We start from the raw sequence: 17,889 nt of genomic DNA, 5'->3' as shown, positions 1-17,889 counted from the left end.
TATAAATTCGCAACAAATCTTGCGAAATCCTTTACAAGAAGAAAAAACATCAATGGTTTATTTAATTGGGGATTTTTTGTTCCGTCATATTTGCCCATCTTTGCACAGATATTGACCGACTAGAGAATTTAATCTTGAAAAGACAATAGATGCAGTTTTATGTGTAAAGAAGGCCTATCTATTTATAATAGTCTATCAAGATTAATATGTGTGCGTGCCAGTAATTCATATTGTAATATTTTTACCACATTTTATTAATTGAATAGTGTAGCATTAATCGTAGATTTTCGTATTTTGTAGGTGTCGTTGTCTCTAGAAGATGGCACTTGTCCAATCTGTGGAAGATGTTTTACTTATAGGAGAAATTTAAAACGTCATTTTACCAGTTCACATCTTCAGAAAAGATTTCGATGTTATATTTGTTCTAATATTTTTACTTATAAGTGTAATTTAAAAACACATTTACTCAGAATTCACAAAATATCCGATTGTTAAATCCACCGTTTTGATCAGTTATGCTGCTACGACGGGGTGATTGTTGTCATATTACATTTACAGATATGTTGATGGGGTAGCAATCTTGAGCTTTATCTGTAAATGTAGTGATTTCCCTTTAGACCATATTTGTCAGAAAATAATTTATTACCCCTTCCAGAAAATTGAGGGTCAAGGGTCAAGTTGTCATAATTTTTTTATTTTTTTTAATTTTTTTTATAGAATCATGAATTTTAGGTTATAGCAGACAGAAAACTAGCCGTACATGTATAAAGTGTAATGAGTTTTATAATAATGATATTTTCGAAAAATTTTAAATGAATTTGACCATTACTGTGTGTTTTCATTTGCCCTTGAATCAGTGGCAAAACAGGAGTTTGGCCATGACATGGTTTGAGACAGCTTAATTCTCATCCAAATATTAATTCAAATACTTGTATTAATCATAGACACTTTCTTAGAGTATAAACTGTAATTAAATACATTTGTTAACAACAAGAACATCTTTCAGTTCATCATAATATACTTTTATCATTCCATAAAGAATTGAGTTTTGTAATGCAATAGAAAAAAAGAGGTCAGTTCAATCTCACTACAGTCTTTTGTTTTGTTTTGTTTTGGTGAATAAAGTTGTGTGTATTGGTATTAACTCTTGCCTCCTTTATTTGTTACTCTTTGGACTTTGATTCAGTCTGGTTATAAGTAGCTTGTTGTAACAACATCAGGCTCACATTCGGGCTTTGTCAGGCACATATCCTCTGGTGAGAGCAGTGCTGGGTTTACCTATAGGCTTGGCAGGCTGAACCCTAGGGCCTCCTGCCCAGTTGTATAACACTATCATTCTGCTTTTGTAATGTAATCTGAAGCATCCTTCATAATCTTCGACTTCACTGAGTTGTGTTTAAAACACACTTTCTCTAGTCATGAGGGTGAGGGCTTGGAAGGGGCCTCATAATTGAAACAGCTATGGACTGCTCTTCATCTAAATCTGGAACTGGGTGAGAGTTATCTCATCAGGCACAGATTTTTCTTTTGTTCCCATCTATATTAATTCAGTCGGTCCAGGACGCTAAACCACATTTCATAATTTGTATTTTTTGTTCATTTTTATTAATATTAATAATTAATATTTGACACAATTTTAAAGAAAACAATGTCAGGTACAAGTTCATCAATATCTGTCATTTTGTCTGGCAGAATTCTGCTGGTGCTTTTTTCAGACACGAACAAGTTCATTTATACTTGTCATACTGTTAGGCACAATTAAAATAATTATATACAGCCCAGACTATGATAAAAAGAATGAAATGAACTGAAATTGAGTTTAATGTCCTACTTCTCCATGGATTTGACGTCACTCTTTTTTAACGCCAGACTCCCTGTCCTTCTCAACTGAAGCTAATCTGGAACATGATATTGGGTTCAACATCCTACTTTTCCGCTGCCAACCCCTCCGTCCTGCGCCTCTGACAAGGAGAAACCCAGCATGAAACTAGCTGTGATAAACGAAATGAAATGGGGTTTGTCCTACTTTACCATGCCAACCCCTTTATCCTTCACCAAAGACAAGAAGCCAGACAGAAACCTGACTGTGATAAATGAAATGCAATGGTGTTTAACATCCTACTTTTGCTTTGCTAACAAGGGGAAACCAGGATTGAACCTGACTGTGATAAATGAAATGAAATTGGGTTTACTGTCCTACTTTGCCATGGCAGCCCCTAAATGAAATAGGTTTAACGTCGTACTTTTACTTTGCCAGCCCATTTGTCCTGCTCCACTGACAAGGAGAAGCCAGATTGGAACCTAACTATGATAAATGTATACTAGCTGAAGGCATATCAGATTATTTTGTCATGAATATGTTGGGTGTCGTGATATAAAGATGTAGTAAATAGTTGTTTCTTTATGTTGTAGGTCAACAAGTCTGGCAGTTTTCCTTGTACACTGTGTGGCAAATCCTTCCTTTATAAAAGAAGTTTAAGACGCCATTTTAAGACAGCTCATCTCCAAGAAAGATTTCCATGTCCTATTTGCGGAAAATTGTGCTCGTACAATTTTACACTTAAGATACACATGACACAATGTCATTCTGTGAACCAATGAACTATTTAAATCTCTTGTGGAAATAAATGAAATGAAATGGGGTTTAATAACGTCCTAATGTTCGCGTAAAGACAGTCCTGCCTTGTTTTAATGTTATATAGGCTAAATAAATGTAGTTTGTTACATCACTATTAGTAGTCTTAGAAAATAACTTCTTATGTTGTGTGTCACTTATTGCGGCAGGATCACTTTGAAAAATCTTGTCTACACTCTAGAGGCTATGGTTATCAGTCAATTGATTTGAAATTTAAAGAGTTAATGCCCCTGAAAATCGCTTTCTCATATGGGCAGTTTGTACAGCTAACTGACTTTTGTTGTGCTTTTTTATTTATTGAAATCTTTAGAATGTAGTCTGTTAAATTAGAAATAGATTAAAAATGTGGTCTTTCAAGTTTTATTAACATGTCGACCTTAAGGTTAAGTTCTTATATCTTTGTTCTTGTATTGTAGGTAAAGGGTAAATATCGTGAGGCATGTACTTGCAACTTATGTGGGAGAACGTTCAGCCACAAGAGAAGTCTTCATCGCCATTATAAAAGTTATCATCTGAACGAAAGTTATGAATGTCCAGAGTGTGGGAAAACATGTTCCTATAAGTTTAATTTATACACACATATGAGACGACATCATACTAAATGATACAATGTAATAGTTTATAAGTTGTAAGAATCTGTTGCCGGGCTCGTAGTTCATTTTAGAAGGAAAAAGGCCAGAAATGGTTAATTATAGGTTGTCGTCAATTTGAGGAAATAGTGTCAATAAGCTTCCATTCCCTTTAATTCTTGATGGTTTGTTATGTAGCAGTATTATCTTACTGTGAATAAAATTTATGATTAACACAAAAAATAATGTAAAGAAAGGTACTCCTAATGAGCTTCAACCCCCTAAATATCAACAGGCTTCAATTGATAATTTGTGTTCTCAATATTTTCCATCTGGTATTTCTTGATAATTTGTTACATAGTATATCATGTTCTGAATTATAATTAATATTACCTAAAACAAAAAATGAATACAGCTTTTCAATATTTTCGATATGTAGCATATGGTATTCTGATTAATATTTATGATTACAACAAAAAATGCCATAAATTAGGCACACCTGGTTGCTATTTTCAATATTTAATTCACACATTGGCTTTAAGTTCATGTTAATACAATACCTGGTACCATCAACAATTAGTTAACTTCCTTTTTTTTGATATATACTAAGAAGAGTCTTTTCTCATACAGGACAATATGCTACATGTATCTTCTTTGAACATAATATGGAGCACAATTACTATTTTAATTAAAGTGATTTTTAGAGAACCCTCAACAAAACCTCGCTTTAATTAAAATAGTAATTCTGTTCCATATGATGTTTTTGTGTTTATTATGATACATGTAGATATGTGAAATGGATAGTTACAGAATAGTTAATATGCAATATTTTGTCCCACTCAATGTTTTGGATCTAAAATGGGTTTCTTCGATTGTGAATAGACAAAACACAACAAAAACTAAATTTGATTATTTTCTTGTCTATTTTAGATTGGCTGTCACACTGAATGGAAATGTGTCATGTGTGGGAAAGATTTTAGCCATAAGGGAAATTTAAGAAGACATATTAAAACTACCCATTTAAATGAAGGCTTTGAATGTCCAATTTGTGGGAAATTCACGTCCCAGAAAGGTCACTTAAAGGACCACATAAAACGTGTTCATAGAAATGAGATACCACCACCGCTATAACCAGGGTTATCATTTCATTCACATCAGTCCTGGCTAAAATGATATTATAATCATCCATAGTTTACTGTATCAGGGCTTTCTTTTAGTTACATTTGCAAGTCTTTGACAGGCAGTGAAATTGACCGGAAGAAGAACTTAACTGTTGACCTCTCAATCAATTTACATATAAGATTAAACTTTCAAATAACTTAACCTTAAAAAACAAGTTAAGATAACGGATTTTGGAACCCATGCCCCAAGATGTTTTGTAAAATTTAGGAAAAGATTATAAGTTTATTTTAGGTATGCAAACAGTCCAGTTTAATTGATTATACATCTTTTTTTTGTAACTGAAAGCAAATTGTTTTAAATAGTAATTAGTCTATGCAAACCAGAATATTTTATTCGTCAGTCAATGTTATATCATATATATATATACTAAATGTTGAATGTGCTTGTTAATTTAGACATTTTAACAGCCTAATGTCTGGTACCTGAAACGTTCTTGAATAATGCCCATTGTTGCTGGCAAACGTTATTTTGCTAGCCAACCAATTTAAGAAAAATGGAAGTTTGTAAGAGTCAGAAAGTTTGTAGCTCACCATAATATAGTATGTTTTTATTCCATGCAAAGATTGTATAGGGTTGGTTTTTATAAATTTATAACAATATTGTTTCATTAACAAATGGAATATTTGAAAACGGTGCAGAAAAGTAGGATGTTGAACCCCATTTCATTTCATGTTTTTTTTAATCTACAGGTTACTTTGTGTCTTTAGATAATTTGTTTTTATCAATTAATAGCAATATTCCTTTTTTAATTGGAACATTATATATGTTATGCGAGAATTTTAAATGATTCCATTCATCATTTTCAGGCCAAAGCAATTTTATTTTTAGTTCTTCTGGGTCTTGATAAATAAATAATCTTTTTAAAATTTTAAAACTTGGAACTACAAGATTTTTAAAAGTACTTTTTTGTTTTTAGATTATTTTTTCTCTCCAAGATATATAGTAAACAAAATTTTAACAGGTGTTCTCAAAGAACAAACAATTGAAATTGTTGTGGCCATATCATTCGTATGGATCTATTTATGAAGATTTACAGAGACACTTATTGTATTTACAATCTTTGCTGTTTGTGTGATATGTAATGCCTTCAGCTTAATAATGTTATTAATAAAATGAAATCATTTATCTATTTGCTTTTTTGTTTGAAGTCGTTAATTAACTGATTAATCGTGTGTGTCGTGAAAAACTTAAGGATTTTTATTCTGGGGTCCCCACCTGTTAGCCGTGGCATCTGCAGAGATGGCAAGAATAAAAGTGTTGCTAAGTTGTTCGGTTGGTACAAAAAAAGGGGTACCAAAATTTCTTTTTAACCTTCTTATGTTGGGCTAAAAATGATGTGACATTAAAGCCCATTCCAAAATAATCATTCTATAAAGTATAAATTAGTTTAACAAACATTGCTGGATTAAGTACTGTAAAACAAAACACCGAGTCATCAATGGTTTAAGAAACAACATTGCACTAATGTCAAGGGAACACTTGAAGTATGAATGTTCACTAGACGGAGTAGTTAACAAATTACCATCATCCAACACATACTGTATTTGTCTCAGAAGATACTTAGTGAGGAACAAGTTAAGAGAAATTTAGAGATATATCGTTATTTGGGAGATTTGTTGGCGTTTTTGGGGGGTGGAAATTAACCCCCCTGTCTCTCCAATGGCTTATAAGGTCTGAGTTTTTCGCTGCCATGTGTTTGTCTTTAGGCTTTTTTGGTTGGCTGTTCTGGTACAGACATGCTTATAAACATAATTCTGGCGGTAACTTTTAGACATATTTTGATTCCTCCAGTGCATATAGACTGTCTATATAGTATTAGTAACAAACGGTTATTTTATGTTTTCAGATATCCCCAGTGAGACACTATTACAGCTTCCCTTGTACTGATTGTGACCAAACTTTCACAGATAAAAGCAATTTAAGACGTCACATACGAGGAATCCATGCAAAAATTAAATGGACATGTCCAATTTGTTATAGAACATTTGCACGCGACGACTCTTTAAAAAGACATATATCAATGTTGCACCAACAATTTCATTAGAAGTTTGTGTGTCCGGTGACTTTAGCTAGTAGCATGTGTATGCTTAAATGGACAGTATGACAGGAGACCTAAAAATCTCCTGACTTTGATTTGATATCGGCCTAAGAAATTCAAAGAGCTTAAGGAAAAGGATAAAGAATATCGTAAATAGTGCTATATTTTAAGACATTTTTTTTAATAGTGCTGTATTTTAAGACAGAATGTCGTCAATAGTGCTGTATTTTAAGACATAATTGTCAGTAGTTTTCTGTTAACTTCACTTGATAATTGGGATGAGAAATGTGGGTTAATGCCTGCCAACACAAAGTTGGTTATTTTGGGACTAATAATGATACACATATACACAGGCAAGAAAAAGTATCTAGATGTTTGCAAGGGACCAAAAAATGATGTTCTGACACCCATGTATACCATTAGCAACACAAAAAGGTAGAACACCACCTAGCATATGCCCAGTTGCTGCAGAAAGTTTGTTGTTACATTTCATTTCATGTTTATGAATATTGCTTTTAAGTTGAATACTTCAGGGTTTTTTTCTTGTCTTGTGTAAAAATGATGGGACATAAATGGTTTATTAGTCAAAAGTTGAATTCTCAATTTCTCTTATTATTAATTATGGGTTCTTTTAAGATCAACTTTAAAATCTGCTTTTCTGAGAAAAGGAAATCTGACCAAAATTCTACAGTTAGATTTGTTCTTGTGTTGTATCTTGGCAAGCTTTTGTATCAAATAATTTTTAAATGAACCCATTGATCTTGAATCTTTTACTTATTCCACTCAAGAACACTAGTTTCAATCAGATTTTCGAGTCTGGCAATGAAATAGACTGAATTGAGAACATTCCCTGAAATTAGAATTTCAAACAATTAAACTGCAAACACAATAAATATCTTTAAATGGATAGTTTTTATCTATAAAAAATTCACCAGGTGGCAGAAATTTAAAGTACAATTTCACTCACCCCTTGCTGACTACAAGTTTAATAACAATATATTTATTTATGTTTTCAGATATTTGTGAGATATGGCTTCAGTTGTAATGAATGTGATAAGGTATTCACAAATAGCAACAGTTTGAAGCGTCATATTAAAGGCATTCACGCGCAAATGAAATGGAGTTGCCCAATTTGTCATAAGATATTTACAAGAGAGGATTCCGTAAAGAGACATGTTGATGTAGTACATGAACAGAAGCGATCTTAATATGTGTTGGGGACAGTGAGATATAAAAATTGATAATAGATCTTAATATGTATTGGGGACAGTGAGATATGAAAATTGATAATAGAACTTTATATGTGTCGGGGACAGTGAGATATTAAAATTGATAATAGATCTTAATATGTGTCGGGTACAGTGAGATATAAAAATTGATAATGATAGTATCATGATTTCGTTGAACAGAAGCAATATTAATATTTGTCAGGGGTAGTGAGATATAAAAACTGATAATAATATTATTGTTATTTTGTTGAACATTAGTGATATTGATATATGTTGGGGATAGTATAAAAATTGGTAATGATATGATTGTGTTAAAGACAAGTTTTTTTTTTTGTTGAACAGAAGTGATCTTGTCAAGGGACAGTGAGATAGAAATGAAAAATGTTTAAACGTGTTTAAAAGTTGAATTTTAAGTAGTAATCACTCTTTTTTTTTTTTTTTTTATGGAGTCAATTTCAGGTGGGTATAGGATAAATCTGGTTTATATGACAAGACTGTGATTGTGATATTTCAATTAAGAATTTATGATATTATCTTCTTTCGAATAAGTTATTTTATATTATCGTAAAATATATTTTTAGAATGCAAATGTGTTTTGTTGAATTTAAGTAGTAAGCAGTGTGAGTTAATTTGGAGCGGGTTTAGGGTAATCAGAATTTATGTGTCAGAATCTTAGTCCAGTTGAAACAATGGTATAAACTGAATAAGCATAAAAATCTATAAATATGATACTAGAGCCGATGGAGCCATCTGTAATACAAAGCCATCACTACATGAGAGAAGAGCCTTCAAATTCCTCAAGCCTGGTTCCTACTTGTTTAAGAGTGATGGGACGCTTATTTTCTTTGTGTGCTTGTTGTAAATCGTGTGTGGGTGTGTACACTGTACAGCTTAAAGGGAACAGTGCTTGACATTTCGAATTTGATGTAGAGTAAATCGTGTGTGTGTGTGTGCACTGTACAGCTTAAAGGAAACAGTGCTTGACATTTCGAATTTGATGTAGAGTAAATCGTGTGTGTGTGTGTACACTGTACAGCTTAAAGGAAACAGTGCTTGACATTTCGAATTTGATGTAGAGTAAATCGTGTGTGTGTGCACTGTACAGCTTAAAGGAAACAGTGCTTGACATTTCGAATTTGATGTAGAGTAGGCAAAGTGTTGACACTATCTCAACCATTGGACTCCTGACCATTGGACTCGAACTCATGTGTTGATGAGAGGATAAAGCTGCTCATCTTCAGTTGAGGGATTTGCAAACTACAATATTGTAAAAGTTGAATCTCTGAAAGGAATATCATTCCAAAAATGGTTCAGTTCCTTTCAGTATTTACAAAGATATGATAAATTGAAGGTTTTGTGTCATTCATCATTCTCAGTTTGTAGGCGATATAAACATGCCGGTGTCGCCTATGAGTGGTGGCTAGAATGGGTCTCTTTTTAATCCGATAGAATTCAATCCAGACCATGTGACTTTTTTGAACCCGCAATCTAGTTAAAATGGACTGCTGTTGGTTTGATTGAAATCATTGCTTTAAAACGTGAAAGAATTAACAATTTCATTGGATGATTTAAATACACATACATGTAGAGGTGTGTCTAACTAAAGTACTGTTGTCCTTGATTGACACTGACTCTTGGTCAAGGTCTTCACATGAAATATAGAACCTTGGTACCTTGACTATGGGAAGACATTCATAGATATATATGTACATGGATGACATCATGGGTGTGTGTCTAAACTACAGTTACGCTTGGTTGACACAGACTCTTTGGTCAATATAATAAAATGAAATGTAGAACTATGTTACCTTGACTATGTTTATAGATATATGTGTACATCAATGACATCATGGGTTGCACGTGATTGATACAGAATCTTTGGTCAATGTAATGAAGAACTATGTAATCTTGAATCCAGGAAGATGTACATTGAGATATGTACATGGCAATATCCCAGAAAGTAAATCAAGGTCCCATGTTGAAATTGATTAGTCAAATATGACATTGCGCTCTCTAAAAACCTGTGTGTCATACTGGATGAAGTATCTTAGGAAGGCATAATAAACTAAAGGTCATAGATTAGATTATTCTAGTTTAAGGGACCATTCAAATGAAATTGATTAAATCTGAAAATTTCTGCTTTTAGGTCGGAAGTCGATTCCCTTGTGACATATGTGGGAAATCCTTCTCCAGAAAAGATGTCCTCAGGATTCATTGTACTTCTGTTCATGCCAGATATGGTTTTGCATGTCCAATTTGTGGACAGACCTTTGGTTGGAAACGATCTCTTCAAAGACACATGAAAAAGCATGATCATATCAACTGAAACATTAAATATGGTAATTCCATCCTATCATACCTCTGACGGGAAGTGTCCTCGTACAGGTACCTCTAAAATGAAATGTCCTCAACCCTCTGAAATGAAATTTCCTTATACCTCTGCTATGAAATATGGTGAAATATGCAGAAAATTGTCTTATCATAATTTGATATTTTCTTAATAATGATTTAATGTGACACTAAGTTATAACTAAGATGATAAAGTCTTGTGTCAATAACGGAGCCTCAGTGGGTAAAACGATGGTTCACTGACCAGGTTCGATCCTGGTTTTGGCCTGGCAAGTTCCTCAGTATTTTCCAGCGTGGTTTACCCTTGTGAGAAGTACAGAACGAAGGACCTGCCAAGGAAAAATGTCTAAGAGTTGTTAAGATGATATGAAAAACGAAGGTTTTGCACATAAAAGAACCCATAGAGAAATGGGCAAGACGCTGGTTCGCTAGCCTGGAGGTCAGGCGTTCTATCCCTGCATTGGATGAGAAAGTTCATCCAGATTTTCCGGCATGGTTCCCCCTTGTCAATGATGCATGACAGGGGGCCTGACAACGACAGCTGTTTAGTCGTTTGGATGGGATGGAAACCCAATGTACACATTGGCGTGTATGTAAAAGATCCCGTGACAGTTAGAATTTGATATAAGAGTAGGCCGTAGTACCGCTGTCCAGGCAAAATTTCCCTCATAGCACAGTGTATGGCGTATGCCCGTCTTCATTAGCCCAGTTCGGAGCAGAACAGTAGGATGTTAAACTCCATTTCATTTCATTTCCGATAAGGTCTCAAGAAACCTGGAGTACTTGTCATATCCTGCAACATTAAGTGGCTTTAATTAGCTAAGGGGAGCAAATTTTTCACAAGTAACAGCTTATTACCATTTATTTTATTAATTATTATTTTTATCCCAATGACCTTTGAAGAATTCACGAACTTATTTGCTTTTTTCGACCAACCTCCTTGTGTTATGATTTTAAAAACAAAATAAAAATATATTTAGTGAATTTGAAATTATTTTGTACATGTTATGGAACTTCTTTTGTGCTTGTCTCCCAACTTTAGAAATGAAATAGGTTTAACGTCCTACTTTTCTGCACCAAACCTTACTATAGAAGGTGGCTGTACACCACTGCTACCGAAATCTTATTTGTCAGTGTCTGGTTAACCACAATGTGTATTTATAATGAATTTGAAATTACTGTAATCGATACATATCATGGTGCCATTGTCGTATGCTCACTGCCTTTAATGTTACAGCCTGGCAACCCCCTTTGCAACTGCTTATTTGTTGACTTCTGGCTAACCCACATGGAAACTGACATAATTTTCAAAATAATTCACTATTATCTTTTTTTTTCTTTTGATTTTAGGTTACTGGAGTATCTTTTTGCTGCCAGTACTGTGATAAAAAGTATACCTTATCCTGCTCATTAAAGCGTCACGTTAAGTCTGTACACTTGAAATCTACCTATACTTGTGACGTCTGCGGTTTTAGTTTTAATCGTGCAGATTCATTGACAAAACACACAAGAAGAGGAAATTGCACAAACAAAAGGCATAGATATGTATATATGGAATAAAAAAAACCGTGATTTGTTACTAGAAATACAATTAATTACAGCATTTTCGTATGTTGATATATTTTAACGTATCTGGCTAGATGGTTAGTATTGGTAACGATACATTAATCAGTCCCACACACAACCCAGGTTTTTGTCAAATTCAGTCAGCTAAAAGGAGTATCTACATGTATGTTAAATGTCATCAACTGATGATTATTGGAAGCAAACATTTAACTATATTTGATAGTATTTCCTCCATATGTGACCTGTGACAACAAAATGAGTCCCATGTAGAAAGTCATTGTTTACGATAATAAGATATGAACAAAAATGTCGAAATAGGCTAAAAATTTGCTTTACCTTTAGTGTTCTATCATTATAAAAGCATTTTAGCGTATTGTAAAATGTTTGTTCATATCGAAAAAGACTTACGACTTCGTACTAACTTTGATATCACAGTCATGTATGGTTTACAAGAAATTCTACGTTGTGACCTTATCAAAGAAATTCGGATTTGGATCATGGTCTGTGACCATGTGTTATGCGAGTGTAGGACAACAATGGCTACATCATCAAGGATGCAATGACAACAATCTGATTATGTTGACAGCAGTAGAAATCTTTCTGAAACTCAACACGAGTAACTTTTTATACGCCCACATTGAAATGTGGTCGTATATTGTCGTCGCCCTGTCCAGCCGTCGGTCCGGCGTCCACAATTGCTTGTGGACGCTCCAGAGGCTAAAGTTAATATCCGATTGACTTTAAATTTATATACAGTGTTTAAGACCATGAGACGAAGAAGCTCTAGAGGCCAAAGTTGATATCCGATTGACTTTAAATTTATACACAGTGTTTAAGGTCAGGAGACGAAGAAGCCTATTGATTTTCAGCGATTTCCGATAATTACTGCCAGAGTTATGGCCCTTGATCACTTAAAAAAATCTTGTGGACGCTCTAGAGGCCAAACTTAATATCCGATTGACTTTAAATTTATACACAGTGTTTAAGGTCATGAGACGAAGAAGCCTATTGATTTTCAGCGATTTCCGATAATTACTGCCAGAGTTATGGCCCTTGATCAATTAAAAAAATCTTGTGGACGCTCTAGAGGCAAAAGTTAATATTCGATTGACTTTAAATTTATACACAGTGTTTAAGGCCATGAGACGAAGAAGGCTATTGATTTTCAGCGATTTCTGATAATTACTGCCAGAGTTATGGCTCTTGATCACTTCAAAAAATCTTGTGGACTCTCTAGAGGCCAAAGTTATTATATCCTATTGACTTTAAATTTATACACAGTGCTTAAGGTCATGAGACGAAGAATCCTACTGATTTTCAGCAATTTACGATAATTACTGCCAGAGTTCTGGCCCTTGATCATTTTGAAAAATCTTGTGGACGCTCTAGAGGCTAAAGTTAATATCCGATTGACTTTAAATTTTATACACAGTGTTTAAGGTCATGAGACGAAGAAGTCTATTCATTTTCAGTGATTTTCGATAATTACTGCCAGAGTTATGGCCCTTGATCACTTCAAAAAACCTTGTGGATGCTCTAAAGGCTAAAGTTAATATCTGATTGACTTTAAATTTATACACAGTGTTTGAGGTCACGGGGCGAATAATCCTATTGATTTTCAAAGATTTCTGATAATTACTGCCAAAGTTATGGCCCTTGATCACTTTGAAAAATCTTGTGGACGCTCTAGAGGCCAAAGTTAATATCCAATTGACTTCAGATTGATACACAGAGTTTAAGATCTTGAGACGAACAAGTATATTGATTTTCAATGAATTTTTATGACTTGGAACAGCTAAATCCATGATACAGTATTAAAAGTTTTGTATACAAAACGTTAGCATGGGGTAGAACTTTATAAAAACCAAACAAATTCTAATGGTTTTCTGAGTTGTTGCTCTTAATCAGATTTTAGTGTATTATAAATGTTTCATTACCGAAAAAAGTAAAAATATGCGACAACTCTGTGGGCGTATGTTTCGTTGCCTGGCAACCTATTTTTCCATAAGAAATTCTATGAAGCATAAGGTCATTTGATAGTTGTTTATTAACATTTTTTATGGGCTTGTGAGTAGGATTCAAAGGTTTTATTATAAATACTGATTGTGATGATATAACTTTCTGTCTGTGATAACACCTCGGTGGAAGCGGATGTAAAATACAACTAACTCACACATACAACTTTCACTGGTTAGATTTAAAGTGGTATGATCGACATTCCAGGAGTGTTCTCCCATTCCTCTGCACCGTTCCTGTTAGGATACTGTAACAATATTTAATTTGAAGTGATCTATATGTCTGTTAGGATATTATATTAATCATTATTTATGCTTATCATTGTGTTTATATGGTCCTATCATTTGATATCAACTCGTTGGTCTTAGTTTAATACACAAAAGAAAAGAAGGGGCTACTAATTCTAATGTATTCACAGCTTTGCTTTATTTCATTCTCTTTTACAAACTGTATGTAATCGTGAATAAAACTAGAGTCAATAAACCAAGTTATTATTATAATCTTCTTTGAAGTGGCAAGCCGTTGTGGCTCAGAGAGTAAGGTGCTTGCTGAATAACCTGGAGGCTTGGGGTTCAATCCTGATGTTAGCTGAGAAAGTTCTTTGGGATATTCCTGTGTGTTTTTCTCTTGCAGTGGTGCTTGAAGGAGGCCCTAGCAAGGAACAGTGTCTAGTTATTTGTATCATATGCAAAACAGAGGTCCCATATTCACTTCGGCATACACATACATGTAAAAGACCCCTTGAGAGTGGGAATTTAAATTAGAATAGACTGGTCATACAAAAATTTCCGACCTAGCACACTGCATGGCATATACCCATCTTAATTAGCCTAGCTGGAGGTTAAAGCCTAGTACATTTCATTTCTTTGAGGTGTCCAAATGAAAGTGACATGCGTGCATTACTACAGAAACATCATCTAATTAAAGAAAAATTTATAAACTTATTAGTTTGACTTCACAAATTCTTGCAGCAAATGTTAGAAAGATATTTGATTTTATTGTGCATAGTTTGGAACAGTGGAGTACTTTGACATTGCCTCCCGGGGCACCCCCACCACCAGAACACAACACTTATCAAACATACTTAAACATAAAGACACTATTTTCAGTGAAAAAGTGTTGCCCCCTCAACAAAGTGGTGCCTGGGAGGGCCCTTACCCCACAGACACACTTGGCGTAGATGTGCGGCCGAGTTACAGTTCTGTGTCCTGTTCTGTACGAGGTGCAGATTTTCTTTGAATTAAATAATTAAACAGTTTGTAGGGCTCATCCAATGTTTTGTTTCTCTGATTGTAGGTTCCAGGAACCATGCATAGCTGCCAGTATTGTGACAAATTGTTCACTATAAGCTCCTCCTTGAATCGACATGTCCGATCTGTACATATGAAATCTGCCTATATTTGTGATGGCTGTGGGTTTGTTTTTAACCGAGTGGATGCATTGAAGAGACACAGGAAAATGGGACGTTGTATACCCGAAGACAGAAGGAAACAGAGATCCCCGAATATATAAAACAAACTTATGATGGTCACAGCTGTATGCAACTGTTTGTTTTTCAATGGAAGGGCACAGGTTCAAAAGCTGAATTTCACTGTTTTGGCCTTAATATCCCTTGACACTGACTTACCTGAATATTGATAATATTAGTGAGATCCGAATATTAGTCTTGATGACCTGGCGCCTGGTACGTTCGGGCATTTTTATGCGCGAACTCTTTGATTTTTTTTTACTGGCATGCGCACAGGTACTATTTCTTTTTCTTTTAACAAGTACCCAAATCGGGGATTTCGTGCGGAGGTAGTTCGGAGGTAAACAGTCTGTGAAGTACAACACTTGCCACTGTACCTGTGTATCGCTAATTATAAACCGAATGTGTGAAGACAGTTCATACATATCACTCAAAAATTTTTCAGTACAAACTCAGTTGATTCACGCTCGATTTGCTACTAAACAAACCCATCAGTTTATTTTCTCAACAGTGTGACCCGAAGTGACCGCGGATTTATTGACCTTGTATGAACTTATCCATAGCTATATCCTTACACCGAGAGAAATTATCTAGTCTCGGTGAAAAGAACCATGGTCATCTGGTAGAAAATTACTTTTGTATTTTTTGGGACGGAAAACAGTGTTTTTAGAAGCAAACTAACCTGCCGCACATGAGGAAGTCATTATACTAATAATAAAAGGCGAGACCTCTTTTTGCGGCGCAGGCTTATCACTGAGTAGTAAACCGTCCACAAACAATAATATTGGAAGCCTAGTGACGAGTGTAGTACTGTAAGTAGGCTATTGACTATAGGTTTGAGTCAAGATTACTCGCTTTCAGTTTACTCTGTTTAGGTGTATTAATGTGATTTTTAGGTTTAACCCCGCAAACAATGCCAAAATAGTGTTTTCACTGCTTACAGAAAACTGAAATTTAAAAAAAAATTTTTTTATGAGGGTGACCCTCCCACACACTCCCTATCGAGCTGCCGCTCGGTCTACGCAGCCTCATGCCTGGCACATACTGTCAACATTGTATATTTTTCCGTTTCCGCCCTTCCCCCCCACAATATATATTTCACGGCTACGTTGCGACGGTACCAGCATACCCAGTTGTTGACACCCATTACATCACTCCTGTCTAACAAATCACAAAGCTGTGGTGTTACGGTGGCGGCATAGTATTTCACCGTAACACCACAGCCACTCTAACCATTCATAATACATCTAACTATCCCTTTACAGCACTTCACTCCCTACACATTTCCCCTCGTCCTACTTTCCCAAACGTCAACAACACATCTCATACATCCAGTTCGCTGATTAACCCTTGTACCACGTCTACTGGATGATTCTTATTTGAAGTTTCAACCCAAATGTTGCATGGAATAGTCAGAAGTGCAATGATTACCTAAATTTTATAACTGCCTTGTCCACAGTTTCAGTCACATGAATATTGGGTTGAGGTGAGGTGGGGTGGGTGTAGGGAGTGGACTAGTCACATATGCTCCTGGACTTTATACCACTGGTATTAAAAATAATAATAATAATAATGAAGTTTTATATAGCGTCTTCTCCATGTTGACACATGCTCAAAACGCTTTTTGTAATGGCTCTACTGGTAAAACTGTTGAAACAGGAAAGTCTTTAGTGCGAGTTTAAATTGATTAAAAGTTTGTTGATTCTTGATCTGTTGTGGAAGTTCGTTCAATAATCTAGGACCAGCTGAACTGAAAGACCTATACCCATATGACTTTAAATTATATCTTGGAACAACTAGTGACTGTTTATTTTGAGAGTGAAGTGATTTAATAGGGTTGTAGTCATATAAGAGTTCAGATAAGTATTGAGGAGCTGCATTATTGCGACATTTATACACTAATGTTAGTATTTTGTATTTGACTCGCGCCTCAGCAGGTAACCAATGTAAAGAAGCCAGCACATTCTGGATGTGATCAAACTTATGTGTCCTTGTTACTATTCGGGCTGCAGTATTAAGAACCTTTTGGATCTTGGCTAGAAGTGCTTGTGGGATTCCATAGAGTAAACTATTACAATAATCAATCCTTGATAAAATAAGTGATCTCACAAGTAGTTTACAAGCGTCAGCAGTGAGATAGTTTCTGATGTTGCATATACAGCATAGATGATAGTAGCATGTACGGCATATCATATCAACCTGAGCGTCCATTGTCAGAGAAGGATCAAATATCACTCCAAGGTTTCGAACATTTTTGGAGAAATTTATTTCTGAATTACCAATGGTGATTTTAAGATCAGGTAGTAACTTGAGTTGTTGTGATGAACCTACTAAAAGAGCCTCTGTTTTATCGTCGTTCAATTTTAGTTTGTTCGCTTTCGTCCACTGTTTAACTGCCAGCGAACAGTCAGTAGTTTTTTATAAGGCATTTCTGATTAGCATAGGACTAGACACACCAATGAGTTGAGTATCATCGGCGTAAGAGTAGTGCCTCTGATCATAGCCATCGATCACAGACCCTAAAGCGGTTGTGTAAAGAACAAAGAAAATGGGTCCTAAAACACTGCCTTGCGGTACGCCACAGTCAAGTTTAAATGGTAGAGATTTGTTATCACAACTGCAGTCTGTATACTGTACAGAAATATAAGTTTAGCTGATATTATTTCGACGTGGGAACATGGTATAGATAATAATTTTAAAGTTTCACCTCTATAATGTTGACTTAAGATTGTTCCAGTTACACAGAATGTAAAACAAGTGACTAAAGTAACACTCTGAAGTCTGAACATTGTCCAGCTTACTATATCATCCAAGCAAGACTGGTTTTCTCAAGGTGA

General features: G+C 34.9%; 1 protein-coding gene across 23 annotated transcripts in view; it reads left to right on the top strand.

Moving 5' to 3' along the window:
• Window positions 1–17,889, top strand: part of LOC126815655 (polycystic kidney disease protein 1-like 3) — an 87,049-nt gene that overhangs the window by 33,856 nt on the left and 35,304 nt on the right. The window contains exons 5-6 of one of the 23 annotated variants that reach the window (XM_050541453.2): window positions 9,800–9,992; window positions 11,353–11,487. The exons of 14 other annotated variants lie outside the window; for them this stretch is intronic. In XM_050541453.2, coding sequence (XP_050397410.1) covers window positions 9,800–9,979 — 180 coding nt within the window. In that variant the 3' untranslated portion in view covers window positions 9,980–9,992; window positions 11,353–11,487. Of the gene's footprint in view, window positions 1–300; window positions 1,145–2,412; window positions 2,897–3,051; window positions 3,525–4,134; window positions 5,466–6,232; window positions 6,446–7,440; window positions 7,938–9,799; window positions 9,993–11,352; window positions 12,249–14,880; window positions 15,156–17,889 lie in introns of those variants that run through there. 8 more of the 23 variants (XM_050541420.2, XM_050541423.2, XM_050541443.2 and 5 more) reach the window with 8 other exon arrangements.

This window comes from Patella vulgata, chromosome 3 (assembly GCF_932274485.2).
Source record: "Patella vulgata chromosome 3, xgPatVulg1.2, whole genome shotgun sequence".
Lineage (NCBI taxonomy): Eukaryota > Metazoa > Mollusca > Gastropoda > Patellidae > Patella > Patella vulgata.
This window is presented reverse-complemented; position numbering and strand designations above follow the sequence as displayed.